This window comes from Natator depressus, chromosome 9, assembly GCF_965152275.1.
Source record: "Natator depressus isolate rNatDep1 chromosome 9, rNatDep2.hap1, whole genome shotgun sequence".
In the NCBI taxonomy this organism is placed as follows: Eukaryota; Metazoa; Chordata; order Testudines; family Cheloniidae; genus Natator; species Natator depressus.
This window is the reverse complement of record NC_134242.1, coordinates 6,753,913-6,781,055: the sequence shown is the minus strand read 5'-3', so window position 1 is coordinate 6,781,055 and position 27,143 is coordinate 6,753,913. Positions and strand designations below refer to the sequence as shown.

General features: G+C 54.2%; 1 protein-coding gene and 1 long non-coding RNA gene across 2 annotated transcripts; one reads left to right on the top strand and one right to left on the bottom strand.

Annotated features, from left to right (window-relative positions):
• Nucleotides 1-359: 359 nt before the first annotated feature.
• On the bottom strand, nucleotides 360-11,061 carry LOC141993771 (uncharacterized). The gene is made up of 3 exons (XR_012640938.1): nucleotides 10,947-11,061; nucleotides 1,672-1,776; nucleotides 360-823 (listed from the first exon to the last, which is right to left on the bottom strand). It is a non-coding gene; the product is annotated as an uncharacterized LOC141993771 (long non-coding RNA).
• A 5,629-nt stretch (nucleotides 11,062-16,690) lies between these two features.
• On the top strand, nucleotides 16,691-23,190 carry NPPC (natriuretic peptide C). The gene is made up of 3 exons (XM_074962882.1): nucleotides 16,691-16,938; nucleotides 18,577-18,872; nucleotides 23,033-23,190. Exons 1-2 carry the CDS (start codon nucleotides 16,699-16,701, stop codon nucleotides 18,850-18,852), a joined length of 516 nt encoding a protein of 171 aa, XP_074818983.1. The 5' UTR covers nucleotides 16,691-16,698; the 3' UTR covers nucleotides 18,853-18,872; nucleotides 23,033-23,190.
• Nucleotides 23,191-27,143: the final 3,953 nt, after the last annotated feature.

Sequence of the window (27,143 nt, the reverse complement as noted above, 5' to 3'; positions counted from 1 at the left end):
GTGGAAGGAGCTGAAGCAGAGCTAAGAGTTATTACTACAGGAATGCAGATTGGATTACAACAAAAGACTAACTGTGTGGTCTGTAAGGCACGTTAGAGGTATGAATTGAACATCACAGGGTTTAAATCTGCTCCAAACACAAGATGAGAAAATTCTTCTTTGAAATAAACCAGCATAGACAATAGAAAACAACAACCCTTCTCCCCACCACAGTAAATTCCTCCTCCACCGTGGCACACAGCGTGGGGAGGACACAACAAGTCATTACCCACAAGCCAGGGGCACAAGTAAGACGGACAAAAAAAATGAGGGAAATGTAGTTTTAGCTTGATGACAAACTCACCATCAGGCCTGGCCAGGAAGGAGGTCAGAGGGTTATCTTTGGTGCTGTGCTATAGAGGCCAGGTCCCACACACACTGAAGTCAGCTTTCCATTAATTTCAATGGGATTCAGCTGGTCCTGTAATACAGTCTTACCTCTATGGTCACCAGTTTAAAACCCAGGTCAGTGAAAGCTAGAAGTTCTTCCCACCTGGTGGCGGTTTGGTTTCCCCATATAACAGGAGATGGGGATCTCAGTGCCATTCGTACGGACGCGTGCACATCACACAAACCACTCCCACAACTGCCACTCGTTGGAGCCCTTCTTGGAGGTCTCGGTGGGGAGGCCAAAGCTGAAAGTTGGTCATGAAGGCTGAATTCCACTGGGCCCCTCTAGCTCAGAGTGGAGGCACTTTTGCGGAGCACCATGAGGTCCAGCGCTGTATCTATCCCAGAAGCGATTTGAGGATTTCGGTCTCCAGCCTGCCATCTTTCACCAGCACTAGAATTCACATACAGGTTAAATGTGAACAAAAGAAGCTGCATGCCATGTTTGTTCTAATTCTGTCTTACATCTCTCTAGGCATTTATATCAAGCTCATCACCATGCTATCTGAGCACCAGCATGGAGAGATGGAACTCGCATTCTGGAGTGGAAGACTTGATATGGGACCTCCAGAAACAGCATTCCTAGCCTGAGATGTTCACCGGAGTCAAGAAACCTTCCACACACTCCCCAACCATAAAGGCAAAGATCACTTTCAGCTAGCCAGAGTGAAGGGAATTCCAGAATAGATTCTCAGAACAACTGTGGGTCACCCCTCCCTGCTTTCTGATGAGACACTGAAATTTGCGTGACTTCATCTACTGGTTGTGTTGAGTCAGGAAGGCAGAGCAGAGAGAGGAGCTTCCAGGTGTCCAAGAGGTGCAAACTCATCACAGGTTCCAACACTGGGATCTGTTCAAGAAGCCTGACCTGCCGCACCACTCTCACCCCTACCAATAAGTGATGCTGTTATGGGAACAGATAGGAGAGGAAGATGGAGACCTGCACTTGAAAGGACAGCCGGTGTGAGTGAGACCAGGTTGTCAAAGAAGCTATGTTGCATACACATGCAATCATTTGGCTGCACAAATTCAGTGGATTAGGCATGCAGTTCCCCAACTTGCATATGCAAGTGTCCATTTGCACACATAACTGATGGTTTGAGCAGCCACAAAAGGGAGGCACTATGGGAGTGTGGGCCCCCACTTTCCAGCTGCCTCTAAACCTTGCAGAGGTCAGCAGCTTTGGCAACACTTATAAAAGGGGAGCTGGTGAATGAGGGGTTAACTCAGCGAGTACCTCACCTTTGCCTTCCACACAGCTGGTTCCACTCTTTGGCAGTGAAAGCCTGTCAGGTCCAGTGCTGTCAGGGGAAGGAGCTCTGCCAGCAGCTGTCAGTGACGTAGCATCTTCAGGACAAGAAAGCAAGGCAGTGAGAAAGAAGTTTCCTTAACCCTGTGAGCAGCAGCTACCGGGTCCCAACAAAGTGGGCACCTACCACTCCATGTAGATCTGACTGCAGCCTGAGGGCATGTGTCATCTGTCTGTCAGGTCCCTGGGTGCTGTATGCCGCAGGCTCCCATAAGGCACATAATTGCGTGGACTTGCTCTCTTTGCAAAGGATCTCCCCCCTTCTCTCCCAGCCTAGCCTAAGTAAAGCAATTGGCATGTGGCGCGGGGTTAAGGGGGATCAGCCGTGGCACAGCTACAGCTGTGCAGAGCTGGCACACACATTTGATTTTGGAAGCGTTTACTAAACAGATATTTGAGGCGCTCGACCCTTGGTTGTTGCAGAGAAAGTGGAAGACATCTGGGGGAGGCAGGGTTATGCCTGTGGGTGGACACTGGCATCACCACCACCAATAACCCTCTGTAACCATACTCAGTTGTTGGAGCCTCTGCCCTCACTTTCCACCCCTTGTCACTGAGTCACTCTGATTCTCTAACTTCCCTCACAACTGTCGGGGAAGGGGACAACTGTTCTTTGGCAGGAATCAGACGAGCACCAGATGGTGCCACCAGCTGCAAGCACTTTCATTCCTGCTGGCTCGACCGGAGCGCTCGTGCATTTCGGAGAAGGAAATGGACGAAGGGGCCCCAGGTGGTGGGGGTGTTTGTGCGCATTGCCGTGGCCTGCCCAGGGCTGGTCTGTAGCCGTGACCTCACGCTGCACTTCTGGATGGGGTTCGTCTGCTGGACAGCTCCCCAAGGGCAGCAGCCACAGAAGCAGCAACAGAGGCCATTGTGCCCCGATAGGCCACCAACTCCAGGGGGGCTGATCACAGGAAGCGGGGTGATAGTGGCTTTTGCCTTTGTGATTTTGATTTCCTTGCTAGGCGGCACCTCTTCTCTCCCCGGTCACTAAATTGAGTTCTGTAGTCCATAGACTGTAAGCTTTTAGACCAAGTTCTGTGGGGCAGGGACTGTGTTTTCCTGTCTCATACACAGTCACACTCATTGCTGGCCCTTAATGTAATAAGTGCTACTAACAATAAAATAATCTCCTATTTGGGGTCTCAGCACACCAGATCAGAGAAAAGCCCAGTAGGGGAGTGGTGAGTTGGAGTTTTTTCCTCCTCTCCATCTCACCGTTCATGAAATCGACTTTGGTTTATGGTTTTAGAGGGGAAACAAACGGTTGTTCACATTCCAGTTGGAAGATTTCCGTTACGTTCACACCCTCCTGCAAGAAGTTCGGTAAAAAAGTAAACGACATAACACAACCTTATTTCTGAGAATTCAGAACGGTCACATGCAAGAACCCTATGATCGAGAGGCTCAAGTCCCCTCACCTTACTCTAGACTATCTGGCTGCAGGCTGCCTGCTGCTGGGCCCCGATTACACCCTTCCCTTCAGAGCCCCCTCGCCTGCCAGCAGGACCAGGAAAACCCTCTGAAGTCAACAGCAACAGCCTATAACTATGAGTTTTCAATACACCACAATTGCCAGCACCCTTCAACGGGAATTCAAGTACAAGGAATCTCAGCAACAGCCACTGGGTCATTCCCATCCACCCCGCCCCCCACAGGTGACAACTGAAGCGTGAAGAGGTTATAGGGTAGCTCTCTCATTCACAAGGTGTTTTGCAACACCAAGCCCAGCTTGGCACATTGGCTTGCATTCCCCCAGTGTGTGATTATCTCACCATCATTCCCTCCGGCAGTACCTGATGGCTAGGGCAAGTGGTCGATGAAGAAATAATTGAGAGAACGCTACAGTACGTGTTAAAATGCCTGACAGAGCAGCCAACACTTCCTGGAAATCTTTGAAATAAAGCTCCACCTTTACAAACAGTTGGGCTTCTCTAGAGCTTTCTTCTTTACTAAGGAAGGAACACCTGATCCTGACTTCATTTACATGAGGGTGAATCAGGAGTGACTCCAGTAAAGCTAACGGAGTTGCCTCAATGTCAAGACAGAGTAAGCAAGACCAGGATGAAGTCCAAAAGGTATTTGCCTGAGAACCGATCAGTTTCTCTTAAGAGTGCATCTGTTTCTGAAATGCCACCTGACAACCGAGTCCTCTTTGGTGATGTCAGAATAGTCTCCTGGCAAGACATGAGGTACTATGGACTATTATTAAATATTTATATGATGGTAGCACCCAGAGGCCCAGATCAGGTCAGGGTCCCTGGGCAAGGCACTATAAAGAGGGAGACATGATCCCTACCCCAAAGAGCTCATGATCTAGGATGACAAACAACTTACAAAGCGTGGGGGAGAGGAAAACAACATATACAGTCTATGATAGACATATTTTTGCATAAAATTGTAGCTAATCATTTTGTAATTACATAATTGACTGGGCCCCTCTACTCAGTCCAGCTGATTTCTTATAGGCACCAGATCTTTTGGGGTGATGAATTCAGCGGGAGAAAGATCAGAATCTGAGGGCCTGAATCTCCCTTGCCTTGTATTTTGTGCCATTATTTACACTGGTCAAAGTGGATGCAAAAGGGGAGACTTCTGATCTGATTGTGCTTTGTCCACCTGTAAGTGACCACATGCCAAGGCTGTGGAGGATCAGTCCCAGGAAGGAGAAAGAAGAAAGACCCACCTTGTGCTGCAACCAGGTGCCAAGACAGGATTTCTCCCTATGGCACATTTTCTAGCATGTTCTCTCCAACTCAAACTGGATACCCTGGAAAGTATGATTGCCTGCCTAAGAAGTACAATGTTTAGGTCAGACTTAAAGGGCTCACCTCAGAACCAGATCCCTCTACTGCAGTGAATGAAGTTGTCCCTGCTTACATTAGAGTGGAATTCTACCCTCACTCTTAAATGGCTTAGTTAAGTCTAAATTAGCTTGCAGACTCACTGGAGGCAGGGCCTTGCCCTCTGCAAAGCACCCACTCGGCCCAGCACTAGCCCATGACAAATGTCGTGCGGCATGCAACAGATGCGAAAGCTGCAGTATAAACAGTTGAGGAGAATGCGATGGGCCAGCGAGAAATGTATCCCTCTTTCCGTAGCCCATCCTGCGGTGGTAGCAGAGCAAACGGAAGGGGAAACGTCAAACTGCTGAACGAGGATAGCAAAGGAGCCGTAAAGGGACTGAAGAGACAGGAGTCTAGATGGAGGAAGGATGGTCCAGTGGTTAGGGCACGAGACTGGGCCTTCAGTGACCTCAGCTGAATCCCTTTGTGACTGTGGGCGAGACACTTAGGGCCGGATTTTTAAAGGTAGTTGGATGCCTAAAGACGAAGCTAGGCCCTAATGCCTTTAAAAACCTGCTCCTGCGTCTGTATCTCAGTTCCCCATCTGTAAAGTGGAGATGAGAGCACTGCCCTGCCTCCCAGGGGCGCTCAACATCAGAGACAGTGAGGGACTGTGGTACTGCGGGCCCTGTACACACCTGTATAGGCAAAGCACCAGAGTGAGCCAGGGGCTAATTAGCCACTCTCCTCTAGCCTGTGCCATGTACTCTGTGCATCCTCGAGCCATCCAGGGAAATGCCATGCCTACACAAACCCCCCAAAACTCATCACACATGCCCACTTCTGCTTTGACACCACTGCCTCACACACACACTGAAAGGGTTAGAACAGCAGCGGGTTGGGACAGAAAATGCTCATGCTTCTGCCCTTAGGGATGCCAAGACCTGAGAAGGGAGGGGAGCGTCGTGTTATCCTCAGTCAGAGACCCTGCGGCCAGCGGCCACGGCAGCCCTCGTCCTGCCGACTCAGCACTCCCTGCATGCTAGCTCCAATCTGGCTGCCCGAGCCTCGCCCGCAAGCAGCTGACAGGCTGGCCACGCTGCTTTCTGGCAGGCTGAGGAGTGAATGCAAGCGTAACTTATCAGTATTACCTCATGTGAAAGCCCTGTGCCTTTGTATCTCAAGCAAACACTGGGCATTATATCCTAGCTGGTTCACATTGTTATTCTGTCTGGTTGCAAAAGGTTAGCTCTGTGGAGCACAGCACGTCCACACAGGCCCTGAACTTTCGTGTGGCAGCCGGACCCGCACCCCACCCCACCATCCCCAGAATAAATGGCTCTCCACAGGAATAGCAATATCACCCGCTTCGTTTCCCGGGCACGTCCAGAGCCAAAACAACACGCCGTTATCTGGACTGCAAAGCTGCACAGCAGCCTCCGCCGGCATCATCCGTGGCGCATAAATCTGCTCAGGTCGTGGTTCATGGCGGGGCCATTCTTGTTCCCTCCCTCACCTTTCCCTCACCCCTGACTAGAGCTCAGCCTTGGAGAGCCACTGCCTGGGTCGTACCCGCCTGAGACCCCAGTACCAGCCCGTGCCCACCACCTCCCATTCACTCACATATCCTCTTCCCTGCCATGGCCAGTCTCGCCACAGGCACCTGCCCAAACGCCAGGGAAGCCTAGCCGGGGGTTCACACATGTTTCAAAGACTGAGCTGCATAGGAACAGAGATGGTGTCTTGGAGGCTTCCTCTCCTATTCCTCACTGCACCGGCCTCTCTCTCCCCCCCCACCCCTCCCCATGACGATGGGACATTCCCACGGCAGCTACAGAAATAACTTACCTGGGAAAGTAACACAAGCTGATCCCGGGGGGGGCCAAAGACGGGGGGGGCGGGAGCAGTAGCAGCAGATCCAGCCTTGTCAACCTGATACAAGGCTTGTGAGTGGAGGTGGGCCAGAGGGGGGATCCCAGACAAACACCCCTCCCTCAGAAGAGCAGAAAACAAGACGAGCAAGCCCAGGGGTTAGCTTCTGAAGAAGGTCAACATTAGTATAAGCTCTGAGGAGAACCTCCTCTGTGAGGTGTCCGAGGCCTCAGGCACTGGTGTGCGGTCTGAGACACACACGGATTTGGTTTCTGGAACTACAGAAGGCAAAGCATGAACTTAGCAGGAGCTTCTCTCTTGCCCTCTAACATCCTCACTATGTCCTGGACATACGCTAGCAGGACTTGTGGCCCTCTCTTCTTCCTGGGTCATTGGCCTGAAGAGCCTCCCCTGCTCAAAGGGTCCCATTAGTTTCTTTGCCATTGCCACCACCACCCCACCCTTCCCCAGGCTCCCGGGTATGTCGAAAGTCAGTAAAGACAAGAAAGGGAAGTTACAGGACCAGCCAGAAGGCTCGTGGAGAAGAGAAATCAGGGAACTGATGACAGTTCCCGTCAGCAAAGACAGCCTTATCCAGCCTACTGCCAAGACGGGACACGCATCGTCATCCAATACAGAGCGCTACTACACGACTAGTGAAGGCCTGCTTGCCCTTCCCAGCCGTGCACGTAGCACATTACAGCATAGACCCCGGGGGCACCTCGTTACAGCTTGGTGCAGAACAGGAGGGGCCAGTCATGCTCAGACTCAGAGGGAGGATGGTGTTGTGGTTAAGGTGCTGGACTGGGACTAGGGAAATTTAGGTTCAGTTCCCAGCTTCCTCCTGTGAGCAAGTCACTCACCCTCTAATCCGGCCTGGGTCTGTCCTTGGCAGTGTTGTTGCAGCTGGGTGGGTACCAGGATATGAGAGAGGCAGGTGGGCGAGATAAGGTACTTCATTGGGCCAACTTCTGTTGGTGGAAGAGACCCCCGAGTCTCACACACACCTATCACAACATGGTGTACCTCACCCAGCGCATCGAACGCTGCAACAGCAGCTGCATGGGTGAAACCAGACAGTCCCTACGCTCTTGAATGCGCTCACGCAGAAAAACGACAAAAACACGCACAGGCAAACGCTTTCCACAGAATGATCACTCCACACCTGACCTCTCAGCCCTCAAAGGAAACCTGCACAACGCCTTCAACAGACAAGCCTGGGAGCTTAAATTCATTACTTTGCTAGACACTAAGGACTTGTCTATGCTTAAAACACCACAGCGGTGCAGCTGGATGGCTGCAACGCTTCAGTGTCGACCCTACCTACACTGACAGGAGGGGTTCTCCAGTCGCTGTAGTAAATCCACCACTCCGAGGTGTCCACCTAGCACCATCTACACGGGAGATTAGGTCAGTTTAGCTACGTGGGGATTTTTCACACCCCAGAGACACAGAGCTATGCCATTGTAAGTTGCCAGCATCGACCATTCCTCAAAATCAAGGACTCAATAGAGAGACTGGTTTTGCATCTCTTTATAACGCTCTGGGCTTGCCTACACTTAAAATGCTGCACTGCTTCAGTGAAGACACTACCTATGCCAACAGGAGGAGTTCTCCTGGGGACACAGGTAAGCCACCTCCCCAAGAGGCAGTGGCTCGGCCAACAGGAGCATTCTCCTAGCATTGTCCACACTGGGGTTAGGTCAGTTTAAGTGCATCACTCAGCTGGGTGGATTTTTCACACCCTGGAGCAGCGTAGTTATACAGACCTAGTTTCTTAGCATAGACCAGGCCTTTGTAACCCACTAACCCTCCTTTGTCCTATGGCTGCGCAGGTGTTAATGGCCCACTTCGTTCTGAATAGCCCCTCGCAACAGGTGTTAACTCCTATGCTTAAGGGCTGGTCTACACTGGGACCTGACATCAGCACAGCTATCTCGCTCAGGGGCATGAAGAATTCCCCTGGTGCAGACAGCGCTACGTCCAGGGAAGAATTTGTCTGTCAACCTAGCTGCAGCCTCTCAGGGAGGTGCGTTCACTACAGTGACAGGAGACCCCCCCTCCCACAGCCTAGGCAGGGCTTGTCTGCACTTGAAGCACTGTGCTCCCCTGTAGACACAACCGACACTGACAGAAGGGGTTCTCCCGTCAGCTTGGCTGATCCACCGCCCCGAGAGGCAGCCGCTTGGACGAATGCTTCCCTTGACCTACCGCTGGCTGCCAGACCAGGGGTAGGTTGGCTTACCTGCAGCGCCGAGGGGTGTGGCTTTTACACACCCCTGGGGGGCGAAGCTGGGTCAACCCAACGTTTTAGTGTAGGCCAGGCCATAACATCTACTCTTTAGCGCTTCCAATGTAGACAAGCCCTAACAATCTGCTCCACCTTGTATTTAGCCGGGACGCACGGATTACCTTTCCCAAACCTGACGAGCAATGTGGGCCTCAAACGCTTGTCTCGGTCTCTTCCACCAACAGAACGTGGTCCAATACAAGATAGCTCACCCACCTTCTCTTTAGACTGTCCAGTCTTTGGGCAGGGACTCCTGACTACATGTTTGTGCAGCATCCAGCACAGTGTGACCCTGATCTCCACTGGAGCCTCGAGGCATTACCAGGATACTAATAATTATTAAAGTTAGGGGTAATTACACCAGATCCTCACTCCTCAGAAATGCCGACTGGGACGCAGGAGGGGGAAATGCAGGGGGAAGAAAGGCGCATACCATCACCATGGCATGGGGAGTGGAAGGGAAAAGAACCCAACCTTAGAATCATAGAATATCAGGGTTGGAAGGGACCTCAGGAGGTCATCTAGTCCAACCCCCTGCTCAAAGCAGGACCAATCCCCAATTAAATCATCCCAGCCAGGGCTTTGTCAAGCCTGACCTTAAAAACCTCTAAGGAAGGAGATTCTACCACCTCCCTAGGTAACGCATTCCAGTGTTTCACCACCCTCCTAGTGAAAAAGTTTTTCCTAATATCCAACCTAAACCTCCCCCACTGCAACTTGAGACCATTACTCCTTGTCCTGTCATCTTCTACCACTGAGAATAGTCTAGAACCTTCCTCTTTGGAACCACCTCTCAGGTAGTTTAAAGCAGCTATCAAATCCCCCCTCATTCTTCTCTTCTGCAGACTAAACAATCCCAGTTCCCTCAGCCTCTCCTCATAAGTCATGTGTTCCAGACCCCTAATCAATTAACCTTGTCCCCACAAAAAGTGAGATAGCTTCATTTTCCCCCTATTCAACGAAGGACTACATTTCCCCCCGTCAGCTCACTGATCCAGCCCTGGATTTAGCCCCAAGGCAAAGAAACAGACAAAAGTGGACACACAAGGAAGCAGCAAAGAGATTAGGGCACCCGGATCAGACAGAACAAAATGACAGAAGATTCCCTAGGGTGACCAGATAGCAAGTGTGAAAAATCACCACACTTTTTTTTGCAAGGGGTGGGGGTAGTTGCATATATAAGACAAAGCTCCTAATATCAGGACATCCGGTCACCCTAAGATTCCTGTACACTGCAGCATCGGCCCAAAGATAGCCCAGTGGGGACAAGCAGAAGCCAAACTGCAGAGGCTCAGGGCACTGGGAAGGGAAGCTTGCGTAGCACAGACAAGAGAGGGTCTGAAATAATTCATGGACCAAATGTGCAGCTGGTTTCAGTTCGCACAGCTCCACGGATGTTAATGAGCCGTGCCAACCTACAGCCACGAAGGGCAAAGCCCACTGTAAACAGCGTAAGCGACAGTTTCTTATATGAGCTCACTAGGGAGTCATTCCTACCTCGTGCTGTAGGCATTAGCTTCTACCGCACGCCCACCTGGGTGAACCTTATCACCCTTTGCCTAAAATGCTGTCACTAATATTTATTAAGTAGTAAAGACAAAATTTAACTGCAGTTTACTGGGGAAGTGGGCAAGGGTGGGGAGATGATTGGTTGGGCAGATAGCAGACATACAGGGCCCAATTCCTGCTGGTTGTCAGGGAAGAGGGATCCAGCATCACATCTCTGCCCCAAAAGCCGACAAGAACAGGAGCAATGCAAGACAGGGGCCTCTCTCTGCTCCCCCAGCCCCCCATCTGATTTGATCAATGGCTCTGCAGCAAGGCCTCACCCTTCTAGTGCCAGGCACATCCACTGCTTCCAGTTACCTCTTGAGTCAGTCAGACAAACACCCTCCCACGCACACAGCGCTGGTGGTTCCCGCAATAACACCAGCCTTCCTGGGGTTTACTAACAAAGCAGCAGTTTCTGAAAAACAAGTATCACCTGGTGCAGCTTCCATGCCACCCTCCTTCAGCATTTGCACCTCAGAGTCCCATGGTCTTGTCCCCCAGCTCAAGTAATCCTTCCACACCTGGTGCAGATTTTCCCACAGCCTTCCTTCAAGGCTACATTTAACCATCCATTTTATCCTTTGCAGCTAGGACTCTCACTGACAGCTTCCCCCAGCGGACTTCTGCTCCCTGTAGGCCTTTTTCTACCAACCCACTCCCCCACCAGCAGGCTCCCTAGACTTACTGCAAAGCCAGCTGACAGGCTTACCTTATATCACGTAGCTCTGTCACCTGACTGGCTACATCAGGCACAGGTGAGCCCAATTCCCCTAAGAGCCAGCCTTAGGACAGCTGCACTGGGCCATGCATGTGCCCAAGGACCAGTGCCCTGTTATGGACCCAAAGGAAAGAACAGCTACCTGGAAAGGGGTTGGGGGAATCTAGAACCAATCAGAATTTCCTCGGTTCTTGAATTCCAAACTCTGTGCAGCAAGGTCTTGTTCAGTGGAAACTGGCCAGATAAAGCTCAGACGTGCCCAGGCATGTCAGAAACCGGGCACAAAGTTTTCAAACAGAGGTGTCTACAGCAAGGCACCTAAAGCCAGATCTCAGCCTAGATCCTCAAAATCAGTGAGAGCTTAGGTACCTGGACACTTTGGAGGGTGTAACTTGGTTTGTAACTCAGTTTTCACATGTGCAGAGCCCTTGTCCTCCCATCAGCCATGAGAGCACCTTTGAAAACCAGGATCCTCTCATTCACGGCTCCCTTTGCATTTAAATGACCAACTTTGAGCACCTAGGGCTGAAAATGCTGGCCCATGTTACTGCGAAGGACGGTCGAGAGGATGGAAACTGGGAGGGGTTTAAAAAAAAACCAACTAATTGCCATTTCACCTTCCTTGCTACTGGTTGTGCCCCAGCCAGGACAGTAAAACCAGTCGGGGCAGGTTCACGCTGTACATCTCCTGCCCTCGCCTGTGCTGGAGTGTTTGGCCTTTCAGTGCTGCAGGGGAAGACTGAGAGCCCCACGAAATCCCCTCCCCTCTCCTCACCGACCGACCCTCTTCAAACAGTCTCTTCACAGCCGATTTTGCAAAGCCCCCTTTTAATAAGTACAAACCCTTCATTTGGAGCCTAAAATCCTTGAACTTTGCCCCCTTCCCTGACACAATATTTAATTAAATCACAAGAACTTTCCCATAAAGGGCAGGAGGCCCCAAACCTCACTGGGTTCTCTTATCCCAACAAAATCCCCTTTCCTGCCCACTCCCACCCCAGTGGGGTTCAGAAGAAGACAGCTGCTGTGGGGACACTTAGACCCCTCTTCTTCCCATACCCCCTTCACACGCAGTGATACTACATGTAGGGTGACCAGATGTCCCAATTTTATAGGGACAGTCCCAACTTTTGGGCCTTTTTCTTATATAGGCTCCTATTACCCCCAATCCCCGTCCTGATTTTTCACACTTGCTGTCTGGTTACCCTAACTACATGTGCCCGATGCTAAATGGCTTTGAGGGAAGATGGCCACAGATTCACTGCTGGGCACGTTCTTGAAGCAGACACCCCGACATGTTCCCCAAGGCCAGGCCTGGCGCTGTCTCTGCAAATGAGTGGGAGCTGCTGCTTCAGCCTCTCTGCTCACGGGCACAGGTGAGATTTCTGTGGCTGGTGCTTTCAAGGCAGCAGCAATCATGTCACGCTAACTGGGCCTGATTCTGCGGTCATGCCGGTGTCGATCAGGAGTGACTCCCTTGAAGCCAGTGGAGTTACCCCTGGGGTAGAAGCAGAGTCAGTGAGATGAGGATCAGGCCCACTAGCACCTGCCCCCCCTCTTGTTATTAAAGCTCTGACAAGGGCAAAATCTCTGGTGTACTGTCATCCCCGGGCCCACAGAGGTAAGGGGAGGGGGCGGGCGGGGTTTCATCTGCTTGTTCCCAAGACAGTGCCAGGCTGGAAGCATAGCACCTGTGCCCAGAACACCGGGAGGCAGGTTGTTTCAGGAGACAGTGACTACGTCAATGAGCCGAGCAGCCCCTGTAGCCGAGCAGCCCCCGTATAAAGCCAGTGGCCTGGAAATTCCTTCCCATGGGACAGCGACACTTCCCAGCTGCTGCAAAGGTTTGAGATTAACCCCTTCACCGCCACTGCTCAGGCCAGGTACTCTGTGCACCACGGGCCTGATCCAAAGCCCTCTGAAGTCAAGGGGAGTCTTTCACCAGTTTTTGGGTTGGCCTCAAATCAGCCTGAATGGGAACTCCCTGAGGCACTGGCATCACGAGAAAAATGGTCACCACGTTGGGGCTGAATCCAGGGCCAGAGATCAGCCGACTTTATGGGCATCTTGAACCTCTTGCTTGTGATCCAGCTACCCATTGGCCTGTTATTTTCTGACTGATATTGACACAGGCCCAGACCCTCAAAGATATTTAGGTGTCTAACTTCCATTGAAATCAAGGGTCTAATAAGCAAACTTCCCCTGCATGCAGTGTCAGCTAGGAATCCTGTTACCTGTGTTCTCCCTTCACATCAGGATGGCCCAGGCCATGCCTTGGCTTGTGGCCTGCTTACCTCCACTGGAGCTGAGGGAATTAGATGAGGCATAAGTCAGGGCAACCGTCAGCCCAGGCCACAAGCCAATACAGAAAATTATCCCCTAAATAAAGAGAAAATGAGAGGGACAAGGACAGTTGTTTGTTTGCCACTTCTTTGGCCCAGTCCCCCTTGGGCTGGATTTCATGTTTGTTGGCATGATGTCAAATCAGCTGAGGTTAGAACATCGTTCCCGAGCTTTCAACCCACTTTGGACCTACAGTCAAAACGGTGTTTAAAATCTTTGAAGCTGCACTGGTTTGAAACTGCGTTTTAAACAACCTCAGCAAAAAAGGTTTGAGTCCTTTGTGTGGATGGACAGAGACTACCATCACATGCACCAGGCAAGGGTCTGCGGCTCACCCTCCATCATGCTGGCAGCATGGCCGCTTCTCTGATTAATTCATTTACACATGCACCATTCTTGCTTTTCCAGCACCTAAGCTGAGGTCCTTTGCCAAGCAGTAGCCATTAATCCAGATCCAATTTAGTTGTTCACATGTCATAACATCTCTGGATGTGTTGAACCCAGCGTCAGACTGTTCCCACTTGGCTTTTGGACCAGTTCGCCGTGGCTTTACTGCTCAATATTTCAATCAAAATGTTAGCCAGGAAGTTGCAAAGACCTTCTCCTCCTCAAACTCTGTTCCAGGTAGGGGGCCACTGCTCTCATAGCTCAGGGAACGTCCCTGACCAGCCAGGAGGTTCCCAAACACTAGTCTGAGGTGGAGGGACGAGGCCTTGGACCCTAGTGGGTTTGTGGTGATGTCCAGCAAGGCCTGTGATAGGTCAGAGATTAGAATCCAACAGCTCCCCTGGCTACCAGCCTTTCTGTGGACCTGTGCGCTGGCCCTGTCTAATTGCCAGATACGGATGGATGAGACCATTTGCACTTCCTTCCTTTTCTAGTTTACTCCGACCCAAGCCGCAAAACACATCACTGCAATCACCTGTGGCTTAGGCGGGAACCTTCAGTTTAACCCTTACAACGCTGGCATTTTTCAGAGCGATGGATATGAGGTAATCACTTCCTCCTGGGATTCTCGCACGCATGGCTCTTCCCTTTGCCTGACACTGCCCCCCCCCCCAGGCACCTGGCTCGGAAAACATGGCCAGCCCCCAGCAAGGCACTGGCTGAGCCTCAGCCAGGGCATGATGCAGCCCTGTGGCGATCCCTGCAGCCCTGCGTAACCTGGCAGTGGGCATCTTAGCAAGTGGCACCCACGTATTCTCCAATTACCCCCTCTGAGCTGGGCCCTCGTGTCCCCGTGGTGGGAGGGACTAGGGATGCCGTTTCAGACCAGATCAGTGCACAGTGCCTTGGTTAGACACCGCCAAGTGCCCCTTCCCAACCAGGAGCATAAGCATGGCCTTTAATACCAACACTTTGGGGCAGTCGATCCCAAAGGGGGTTTCCAGAGATCACTGAAATGCAGCCACTGCTGGGGAGTGGACTCTGGTCTCCCACTCGCATTCCGCCTGCCTTTCTTCCCTTCCTCTCCTCAAGGGCCCAGTGTTGCTGTGAGCTGTTCAAAAGCTGCCTCCTTCCGCCCCCAGAGGTGGCTGCATTTCAGAGTCCCGGCTAGATCCCTTGTACAGGCTCTTTTGGAAAGAAAAGTAAGTTCTAGCCAGAAAATAATATATTGGGCCAAATTCTGATCTCAGTTACACCGCTGCTGAAGTGATGCCCTGGAGTGCCTATCGTCACCGGGAACCCTCTAATCTCCTTTATCTGCCCACCACACAAAACTCCCCAGGAGCAAACCCTTGAGCTGAAAGCAGCTCAAACCATCTCAGCCTGGCAACGACGACGGAAAAAGGACCCGAGATCCTCGCCTTCCAGTTCCTTGTTCACAGGGCCCGTGTGTGCCCAGCAGCCCCGGGGAGGGATGGGCCCTGTCTCCCTGCGCTCAGCCGGGTGGGGGGCGCAGGCCTGGCCCCAGACACGGCTGCCACCGATGGTTCCCCGCTGAGTAATCAGCGCCCCCCAACTAGCTTCTCCAGGGGCAAAGGGACCGGCTCTGCCGGCTAGCACCTGTCCTGCCCCAGCCCCGCCTGCCTCCTGGCTGTGCGGCGGGGACCGGGCGGCTCCCCCCGGCCCCCGCGATGCCGCGGGTGCTCAGCGGCGGCGCCCTGGGAGAACGCGAGCCCGAGCCGGGGTCCGAGCCTAGCGCCCGGGGCTCAGTCCCTGCACCGCGCGGGCCCCCGACAGCACCCGGAGCAAGCGCCTGGCGCCGGGGAGCGGGGGCAGCCGCCCCCCGCGGCTCAGCCCTCCTGCACCCCCTGCCCTCGAGCGGCCAGTGCCCCCTTCCGCCCAGTCGCTCCGCTCCCCGCCCGGGGGCTCCTGCCCCACTCGCTCGGAGAGGCTGGGGAGTGAATCCCCGGGGCGTCGGGGAGCTCGCTCCACCCACCGCGCGCCCAGCTCCCGGCGGAACCGCAGCGCAGGGGGAGCGGCGCCCAAGCCAAAGAAGCCCAGGCAGGAAAGACAGTGCCCGGTACCAGGGGCTCCCCCCCCGCCCCACACGCCCGATTTGATGCGTCGCAAGCCCAGTGCTGGGTCCAAGCGGGGGGGCGCAGCCCCCACTCCGCAAACCCCTCTGCCAGCTCGGGACAGGCGCCAGAGCTAGTCACTGCGGAGCGGGCTCAGCCCCGGCAGCCCACACTCCCTGGCCCGTGCACACACTGGAGCAAAGGGATCAGCTGAAACTAGCTGGGGGGGGCGGGGGGGGCGACACCGGGGTCCGGGTCTCTCCAAAGCCCCAGCCTCAAATTGCAACCTCCTGGCAGGTGAGCGCTGTAAGGGGGAAGCCCCCAAAGCGGGGCAGGCAGCCTCTGAGGCTGCCGGGGGGGGCAAACTGGGAGCTCCCCCCCATGTCAAAAAAACACTGTCTGGAGCCGCCAGATTTCCGCCTTTTTTTTTTTTTTTTTTTTTTTTTTAATGAAAAGCTCCAAATGAGAAGCAGATTGCTCGCGCCAGGCTGGCGTTCCCCAGGAGCGGGCTGGGGGCTGGGGCTGGCCTTCCCCAGGAGCGGGCTGGGGGCTGGGGCTGGCCAGCGGCTGCCCTGGTCCTTTGGGCTCCCCCGTCGGGTCTGCCCCAGTTCTCCGCTCAGCGCCCGGCCGCGCTCCCAGCCCGCAAGCGCCACGGCTTGCAAAGGCAGCAGTGACCCCCCACAACCCCCCCCCCCCAATGCAATCCCAACGCTGCCTGCCCAAGGGGCCGGAGCCCCCAGGATCCCAATGGAAAGGGCTGGGGGGGGGAAGGGTTACTTTATGAAAGGCCAATTCTGCCCGAAAAAAGCGAGCCCCCCCCGCGATGTGTCATTTGTTCCTGCCAAGTGAGCCCAAGCCGAGATTCCTGCTATTGTTAAGCAGGGGGCTGGACTGGACCTGGCTGCGCCGATGACATCACCAGGCAGGTTGGGTTATAAATGAATGAAGGAGAAGCCCCGAGCGCGAGCTCCGCACTTGCACGGAGGCAGCCGGGACCGCCTCGCAGCGCGGAACTTTGGCTCGGGTTTTGCGGCGACTCCCTCTCCCAGCGGGGCCGCGGTGACCCCCGGGCCCTGCCCCCCAGGATGCGGATCTCACACTTCCTGGCTTGTGGACTTTCCCTGGCTCTGCTGTCCGTCAGGCTGGAGGCGAGACCGGCAACTCAGCCCCAGCAGAAGGTAAGCGGGGGGCTGCTCCGGGCAGGGACGGGACAGGGGCCCCTCCTCCCCACCGCGCTGCCGGGGGATCCCCCGGAGGGAGAGGCGAGGAGTTAGGGGAACTTTGACAACGGGGAGGGGGTGGCTCCTTTGCCTCCTTAGCCCTGCTTGCTGCTTCTCCGCTGCTAGGGCTTCTGGGTTACGAGGGGGCAGATCTCCCCCATCCCAGCCCCGCATCCCCAGCCGCCCCCCCCCATCCCGCTGCAGCCTCCCACTCTCTGGAGCTCCCCCCCACTTAACCCTTTTGCTGCTGCTGGGTCTCTGGGTCTCCCTGCGTGACCCCCGGTCAAGGAGCCCCAGGCTCTGGCACATCAGCGGGGACAGGGCTGCTCCGGCGGTGGCCGGGCTGAACTCTGCTTTCCAGCCCCCTGGTGCTGAGGGACCAGGGCGCTGGGAGCGGAGCCGCCCCTCCCTGAGCCGCGAGTCCCCCGGTTTGAGCCCTGACCCGCGGGGTGTCACTGTCCGGGTGTCAGGGGCGGGTGGGCTGCGGGGCGGGCGGCAGGTGCAGAACGGGGCCCGAGGTGCAGATTGTAGGAGGCAGCAACAGCTTGCGGGGCTGGGACCCGACGGGGTCGGGACTCGGGCACAAGGGAAAAGCTCGGGGAGGGGGCACCGGGTCCAGGTGCACCAACCGACGGGTGGGCGGGGAGATGCCCGAGAGAACCGGGCTCCCGGGGAGCGCGCAAGCCGGCTGGGGGGGCGGGGGCACCGAGTCCCCTAGCGCCACGTTTCCCGGCTCTGGGAACTAGGGGTGGGGGGGTCCCTGGGGCTGGAATCGGGGCCGGGTTGGGCTCAGGGGGTTGGAATCGGGGCCGTGGGGCTCGGGACGGGCTCGGGGGGTTGGAACCGGGGCTCGGGGGGCTGCAACCGGGGCCGGGGGTTAGAACCGGGGTGCTCGGCGGGCTCGGGGGGCTGGAACCGGGGTCGGGGGGCTGGAATCGGGGCCGGGTTGGGCTCAGGGCGTTGGAATCGGGGCCGTGGGGCTCGGGACGGGCTCAGGGGTTGGAACCGGGGCCGGGGGGGGGGTTGGAACCGGGGGGCTCGGGACGGGCTCGGGGCGGGTGTGGAACCGGGGCCGTGGGGCTCGGGGGGCTGGAACCAGGGCTCGGGGGGCTGGAACCGGGGCCGGGGGGGGTTGGAACCGGGGGGCTCGGGACGGGCTCGGGGGGGGGGTGGAACCGGGACCGTGGAGCTCGGGGGGCTGGAACCGGGGCTCGGGGGGCTGGAACCGGGGCCGGGGGGGGGGTTGGAACCGGGGGGCTCGGGACGGGCTCGGGGGGGCGTGGAACCGGGACCGTGGAGCTCGGGGGGCTGGAACCGGGGCTCGGGGGGCTGGAACCGGGGACGGGGGGGGTTGGAACCAGGGGGCTCGGGACGGGCTCGGGGGGGGGGTGGAACCGGGGCCGTGGGGCTCGGGGGGCTGGAACCGGGGCCGGGGGGGGGGTTGGAACCGGGGGGCTCGGGACGGGCTCGGGGGGGGGGGTGGAACCGGGGCCGTGGGGCTCGGGGGGCTGGAACCGGGGCTCGGGGGGCTGGAACCGGGGCCGGGGGGGTCTGTGCTGCTTTCACGGCATCCTGCCCCTGCGCTCTGCCCTGCAGCCCCCCCGGAGCTCGCCGGGACACGAGCTGGCGGAGAGCCCGGCCGCGGGCCGCGAGCGAGGGGAGACGGCGGGCGGCGGCGGCGGCCGGGGCTCGGGCTCGCGGCTGCTGCGGGAGCTGCGCGCGGACACCAAGTCCCGGGGCGCCTGGGCCCGGCTGCTGCGCGACTACCCCGGCACGCGGCGGCACAAGGGCGTCAGCAAGAAGGGCCTGTCCAAGGGCTGCTTCGGCCTCAAGCTGGACCGGATCGGCTCCATGAGCGGCCTGGGCTGCTAGAGCGGCGACCCCTGGCGGCGGTGAGTGCCCCCTGCAGCCGCGCCCCCCGTGCACCTGCCACGCACCGGGCGCGGGGTCCCCGCAGGACTCTGGGTCGAGCTGCCTCCCCGCCCCCCCGCACCATAGCCTCTGAATGCCCCAGTCCCGGCCCCCCTGACTGTCTGCCCTGCCCTGGGCCGGCCAAAGCCACCAGACTGGCTCAGACCAAGGGTCCATCCGGACCAGTGACCTGGCTCTTACAGGGGCCAGATGCTGCAGAGGGAATGCAGAGATCAGAGCCCTGGAGCGAGCCAGTCCCAGCTTCTGGCCCTCAGAGATGTAGGGACACCCCAGAGCACTGAATCCTCTGGGAAGGGCTTCAGGCCCGGACCCTGTATCAATACAGAGAGTGTCTCTCCCATGGCAGAAATGCAGCCACCGCTGGGGCAGGGTGGTGGGAACCAGCAGGACGCACAATGGGGCAGGGTGAAATAAGGCCCAGGGGCCACACAGCGGATTGCAGTCACCCTTATATTCAATAGGGACGAGCAGCCTAGGGAAGCTCCAGATTCCAGTGTGTGATGCCTGGTTTTGATCTGGCAAGGCCATTAGGGTCAAGCTACAGCCTCACCTGCTTGGAACTATCAAAGGTGTTTGCCAGACGCCCATCCCCATAGCCTCTGTGCTCGTCTCTGCAGGCAGCCCCCTCTCTCTAAGGTCCGAGCACGGCTGGGGGGCACGTTACACAATTCGGTTGGGTTCACCCGAACGTCTGGTCTCTGCAGAGAAGCAAAAAAAATAAGAGCTGAGAAGACAAACTAGAAAATAGCTGGGAGAGTAAAAAACACTTTTTCAATTTGTACAGAACGTCCCCACCCCAAAACGTGCCAGGATTGAAAACCAGGCTGCTCAAAGGGCAGCTTAGCTGAAGTCCTGCCTCTTTGACCCTTTACTATGAGTCAAGATGTGACTGTTCAACTGTACAAGTTCACTTCTTTCCCTGTTCTAGTGTGTTCTTTAGCGCCCATCATGGTGGCATCTAGACGCTTGGAACTACGAGCATGTTAGGGAGAGCGGGTTCGCCTACAGTCGCACGACAGTAGTGCTTGGGGCTGGGGCTGCTGTAAGCAGCTGTCTTTTTAAGAAGGGTATTGCCCGGTCTGCCCAATTTCTTGTTCTTCTTTTAGGTGCATTGCCTATCTCCAGCTAAACTGGGCATTCACTTACCATCACTGCCACTGGGTGGTTGGGGGTGCTATGGGGCTGGGGGCCGTCGTAATGAGCGCAGAGTCATACCATGGTTAGGACAAGCCTTTCCAATGCCAACCCTCTGCGGAGGTAACCGCAGGGTGCTCCCTCTTCTGGTGGGGCTGTTGATTTAATCTGTCCTGGGTGAGCCCAGACAGCGGAACATGGATTTTAGACAAGACTCTGTCTCTCTCTATGTCCAAGAGGGAGGCAGCCTGAAAGCACGAAATGACATTTGCACTGTCCCAGGCTTCTGATTCTGCGCTCCCGCTGGTATAACGCCACTGGCTTCAGTGGAATTACTCCTGCGTCGTGGAGAGCAGACACCCATGTACTTGGCCATGCAGCTTAGGTGTGCTTGTCGATCCTTTATTTTGGGGTGCGTGGGACTGTAATATATAGTGATAAATTCCTCAGATTTCAAAGGACACCGGGTCCCAAATCTATGGGACTGGCCACTTTTCCATGCAACCTCCCCCAGATTTGGCTTGCACCTGTTTACTCCTAAATTGGAGGCGATGGGTAATTATAATTAGCACTGCTACTGTTCTAAAGATTTGGCACAAACTTGGAAGATTATATATACACACACATACATGCCTGCGAATCTACTGTATGTACAGTACATAGCAACAATGTCTATTGCTTGGAATCGCTGCACCTGCCCTGATTTAACAACCAAAATACTGCAGGGATGGTCCAGCCATGACAGTGTCTATCACCGTTTCTGCTATGGTTGGGTCCACTGCTGTGGGATACGTTAGTGTACCTTTGTCAGGGTGTTCACAGCAGGCACCAGAGGGACCGTGCGCTGTATAGACCTAGATTCCCAAGGAGGGGGTGCTGCCTGGCAGGACTGGTACTAATCGGACAGTTAATTAGTCTGTGAACTGTACAGATTAAGTCCTATGGTTGGTATTTGCTTATATGCCATGCCCCCCTCTTGTAGTAAGAGCAGAAAGTCAGAAGATGGTATTGATGCTTTACAATCCTAGAAAACTACCCCGTATACTCCCCTGCTGTAAATCCCTCCCCCCCCCCCAGCAACCTCACTGTATGAGCTCTTCACCACATCTATGTATCAAAACCCTGCCATTGATAAATGCCTCCAGTTAAGTAGAGATTTCCCCAGGCTTCTTTCCTGTTTAAACTTGACCCCTGAGGAGTCCATGGAAACTAACAGAGTCCGCTTCTAAGTATAGCTGCAGAGTCACAGGTGTCTTGCATAAATGCCCTGTACTCCATGAGCTCTGTGTAAGTTCCAAAGTTCGTCTCTTTCACCAGCAGAAGCTGATCCAATAAAAGACATTACTCACCCAGCGTGTGCGCCCAATGAAGGCCAAGGGGGCTCGGACGGGTAGCAAGATATTTTCTGTAGCTTAGGAGAGTGAAGGATGCCTTGGCTGAAGGGTGTGCTCTGAGCCATATTCCCATTCATTTATTTTGAAACATTCGTTTTACATTTATGAGTCTTCTCCAGTTCATTTACAAAGCTCCTGAGAGATCCCTTTGCCAGCCCATCCTTGGTATCTGGTCAGGTATTAGACTGTGAAAAGTCTCCAGGCAAAGTTGCATTGTAAACATTTCCCAGGCCCCATGTGAAAGAGAATTTTCACTTTCAAGCAATGACCACATTGATCAGCAATAACAGGACAGCCTTTGGGATACCAGTGGTTTCCCGACTGCTGGCTGACTGTGTGGGTATACTGTATGTTCCCTAAGCAGCGTCCAAGGGCTCTGATTCTGGCTCTGGTTCTTTAAGCAGGCAACATGCAGATACACTGAGCATTTGGGGTCACTCTTGTTTGCAATCCAAGCCACGAGTTATTTCTTTCTGCAGGGCCACAGGTGTGTCAGGCACTTTACACACAAGCACAATAGGCTAAGTTCCTGCAATAATCTAGTTGGGCACAGATCCTCCTCTGGTCTAGATTGGCATAGTTCTGTTGAAATCAACGAAGCATGACCTATTTGCATCTGCTAAGGATCTGCCTCATAGGCCGTGGCCGTTTGCAAAACAAGGCAAATGGAAGAATTTAGAGATTCAGCCCTAACACAAGAAATCAGAGACACTCTTAATTTCAAATGGGCATTTTGAAGTCTGAACTTGAGAGGCCAGATGTATATGTCTGTGTGTGCCTAAACATCAGACACCAGTGACTTTTATGCTTGCTAGTGGGTCCGCACATAAGAAACAGCAACAGGGGCTCGGCTCTTGTTGTCCCACCACCTGCTGTTGCCCGGAGAGTGATCTAAAGGGATTATCCAGGCAGGGAGCAGGCCAGCTCAGGACTTGGGAAAGAAAACCCCCACCTGGAGCTCTGAAATGTACATTTGCACCAAACTCTCCCCAGTTTTATAGCTGCACATCAAGGGGCCTGCTCTGCTGCCCCAGTGGCACAGCCTGAGAACACAGGGCACGAGCCTGGCGACAAGACCCAGCAGCATGCCACAGACCAGATCTGTGCCATGGGCCAGATCTCTGCCACCAGCTCTGAGTGGTGGTGGAAGCCCTGCGCAGAGGCCTTCCGGTGCCCACTGATTTAGCTGCTAGATGCAGCCCCTTTGTGTCTGTAAAGTTCTTTGCAGGTGGGAAGGACTAGCTCTACATCAGGCACACAGCAACGTGGCTGTACAGATAACTGACAGCTCCAATCTGCAGGGCCTTATACGGCTTTTAATTAGGGAAAACTCCAACTGGAGTCAGGACAGCTGCAGGCAGCAACTCAGGATTCAGCCTTTAAGTGCTACCAGCAGGGAAGCTGGCGGGCAGCGCTCGGGCAGGCAGATGGCACGCTTGGGGCCTGGTCCCGCCAGTAGGGCGGCCCCTACTCCCATTCACTTCCCAATGCCAGCATCTCTTGGGACTGTTATGGGGGGGCACTATGTGCTGAGGGGAAGCTGTCCACAAAGGAAATACTAATGGGCATTTTCCTGTTCTTGTTTGTTTCAGGGCTTTGAATACATTTTCCCCCCCTGGCCATGTCCGGCCACTCCCCAACCGACACCTAGAGGAGCAGAGAACACCGGAAATGGGACAGACGACGTGGTTGTGTTTTTCTTTCGGTACGAGGAGTCATGACACCAGCTGTTTCGGTTTTCTTATTTTTTTAAGATTAAAAAGTTCTACCATATATATATATATATATATATATATATATATATATATATATATATATACGTATATATATATATATTCTATACAAACATCACCAGGACAAAGGACAGTGCTTTTCCAAAAGACTGATGAAGCCAGCTGTATAACATTGCTGTTTGAAAATCCATGTCACGCATAAATGTATTTATGTTGTAAAGCTATTTATATATTGTTTATAAAGAGATATTTATAAAAATTTTATTTATGTAACTAAATGAAAGGAGTCGAGCAGTGTAACTTTTTTTCCTAAATAGTTGAAAAATGTGTAAAAACCAAAACAATGTATCATTCCATGTGGCATTTTGTAACCTGTCTTCATTTATTGGATTGAGTCACATTCTTTAAAGTGCCAGATTAGTTCATTTTAACAGCAGGAAAGCAGTATATTCTTTTTAAGAGCAGAGTGCGAGCGAGCGATTTGCACTTTAGCCTTTGCCCCCTCCCGCAGGGTGCTCAGTGAGGAAATAATTATGGCTCCAATCCTGAAATCATTTAATCAGGGCCCAATCCTGTTGTGAACTCTCAGCAGTAGCATGCCCGTGCCTGGGTGCAGCTGCATTAACCTCTGAATTTGTGCAGGGCCCACCCTTGAGGAGTTTATTGCAGAACTGGGGCCGCAGGCAACTTACCCAGTGGGCCAGCTCCTGATCAATGTAAATCTGGAGTAAGTCCATCACTTTCAATTGATTTACTCTGGATTTACATTGGGTAGCAGAGCAGACTATGGCCTATTGATTTAAATACGGATTTTGCCTCTCTATGGTCTGTAGGACGGAGCCCTTAGTTCATTAAATAATTTGAGATACTCCATAGGTAGATAACCACTGAGTACAGAGCAGGACCCAATACCCACTGAAACTGATGGAAAGCCTGAAATGGGCTTTGGATCAGGCCCATTAGTGTTAGTGGGAAAGAGACCCTGGGTGCTGGGTGGTCACTGTTATTCTAAGATCGAGTTGATTATTAAGTGGCTTGTTGATATTCCCTTTCTCGAGCAGCTTTGTTTCACTGTGCTTAAGACAACAAGCAGACAGACAAATACACGGTGGGCAGCCTGCTAAGGATTTGTGACACAGGTGTTGCTACAGCTTCTTGCTCTGTAAAGTGCATGAAATACTAGAGCATTAAAATGACTCTGAGCTTTAAAGAAAACATAAAGAGGACCAAAAAAACCCCAAGCATAGATCCTGCAGAGAAGCTCCTTGGCCTCCATCTTCAAAGAAGCTTTAGAGAGGAGCAGCAGGCTCCCAGCCATGTGTTTCAGCCAGGCCCAGTGACTGCTCTGACCCAGGTAGCAATGGACCATGGGCAAAAAGAAAGGCAGCAGACTCAGACCTATGGAGACCTACAGGCAGAGCAATCCCTCTCCTCAGCCACGGTTTGGCCGGGGGTCACAGAGAGCCACAGATAGGGTGCTGCCTTTCCTTGCCAGCAATCAGAGAACTTTAGAAACCTACAGCCAGACCCCCTCACTGTAGAAAACAGCTGGCTTGTTGATCTGCTAAGCTTGGAGGATTTTCCCTGTACATGTGACAGCTCAGTCAGCAGGGTGCCAATGATCCAAGGGACACCTCTGACTTTGTAAGAGCAAACAGCAACCACGTACCCATCAAGAAGATAGTCAGCATCTGTCCTAAGACAGAGTCTGGCTGGAGGGGGAACATCTGTGTCTGAAAGCCCTTCTAAGACATTGCTGGTTGGGAACCACCACAACCACATAGCAACCTCACCACAGAGTTTTCTACATAATCACAGATTTGCTGCTATGTTAACTGCATCTCTGCCTTTGTAGACTACGTCCAGGTACCGCAGTTCCCAATGTACAGTCTGCAGCCCCTGTGGCCTTCCAGGAAAGAGGGGTCCTGCCCAATGCCCTCCTAAGAGACTCCTTGTTATTAAACCATACTCCTCACACCAAGACAGCAAATCCTAGGGAAAGCAAGGAACGAACCTGTTAACAGAATGAAGCCCCACCCAGAGCACCAGGGAAGGACAGGGTGATAGACCAGGATGGATGGTGGTACTCATCCATTCCAGGAACAGGCTTACTGTGTATGAAGCTAAAATGGAGACTGTCCAATAGCAGGGCCCTGGCTGGGAATGGGATACGGTTCTCTTGCACCGTTAGATTATTGCTTCAAATCTAGGGACTAAAATGGCACCACCCGATAGCTGTTGGGTGGCCTTCCATGCAATGAGCTGGTGGACCTCAGCCAACATCCCAGCGGACAGGAGGTTCGCAGCACAAAATCTGTTACCCCAGCTGGAACTCACAGGCCCTTCTGTTTGCTGCCTCAGCAGAGAGGCCCAGGGTTAAGAGCACGTGGGAGACTGGAGTCCCCTCTCCTGCAAAGCCATGGCTCCTTCAGAATGGGGCATGAAGCATGCCCTGCTGGGGGTGTGGCACACCCGCTACTGCCCAGGCTGTACGTGTTCAGTAAGGACAGAGAGGCTGCCAGGGCTTTAGGCCAGCTCCTGCCACTAACTCACTAGAACTGATCAGTCCCGAGATTGGGGAGCCAGGCCTCATTAACAGAACATAGCTGAGGGGACACGGATGTCCCGCTGTTAGCTGGGCAGAGGGGAAGGATGGCCCAGTGGTTAGGGCAGGAGCCTAAGACTTGGGACACCCTGGCTCTGCCAGACTTCCTGCGGAACCTTGGGCAAGGCACTGAGGGTTAGGGTGACCAGATGTCCCAGTTTTGTAGGGACAGTCCTGATATTCAGGGCTTTTTCTTATATTAGCACCTATTACCCCCGAGCCCCTGTCCCAAGTTTTCACACTCTCTATCTGGTCACCCTACTGAGGCCCTGACCTTCAAATGAGCTTAGGTTCCTAATACCTTTGAGGAGATAGGCCTCAGCTTCCCCATCTGTATAATGGGGATAACAGCACTGCCCTGCCTCCCAGTGTCTGTGAGGGGCTCGGACATCACAGTGCTGGGGGCCAGATAAGTACCTCAGAGAGATAGTTTACCTGCTCATAGCACCATCTACTGCATAACCAATGAGGTGGGTCCAACGGATGGGGGGCAAAAAGAAGGCTGATTTCAGGGAGGCTACCCGGGCTCCTTCTCCTAACTCACTTTCCCCTGCCTGGCAGGCAGGCAGCAGGCAACACCGAGTGGTCAGTCTCTGAAGCACAGACGGCTCATTAGCGCACAGTGAGCATCTGAGAAGGCCCCAATTAGGTCTCCCTGACAGGGGCTCAGTGGGAGGAAAATGCAGCGAGACAAATGACGCATCCAATTAAGGGAACGAAGAGAAAGAGCCCATCCGCCCAGCTGCCAGCGCTGCCACAGGGTTACCGCACAGCAGGCCTGAGGGCTTCACTCACCCATGGCCTCGAACCACATTGGATTTGGCTATGCCCAGGGCAATCACAATTCCTGATCTCAAGGCTTCAGGCTCATCCAGGGCTTGCTTCTGGCTCCCCCTCCCGCCAAGCAGGGGTGTCCCAGGGACAAGCAAAAGGAGGCAGGCAATGAAAGGGCGAGAGGCTGGGACTCCTGCTCAAAATGGCCCAGGGATTGGAGACAGACTGGTCAAAGGTGGGCTCAGGGAAGGGTGGTGCTAGGCAGAGCTAGGGGAAGTGTGTCTGGAGGGGCATGGGGGGGTTAGTATTAAGGGTCCCCCCAGTGTCCCTGCCCACAAACTGTAGTTAGCAGCATCCTGGGCAACCAGCCACCTTGAGTGGGCAGCCAGCATGTTACCCTGCTGTCACTGATGCCCTCATGATCTGCAGCCAGAGCTTTGTCAGGGATGCTGGAAAGGAGCAACCCCACGATTTTACTGTAGGGGCTGGGCTCAGGTGGAAGAACATGTGGTCCAGCTTACAGCATAGTGCAGGGAGACCACCCACGCGGGGGTCTGCTCCCAGCTTGAGATGAGCCAAGGGCCTCCACAG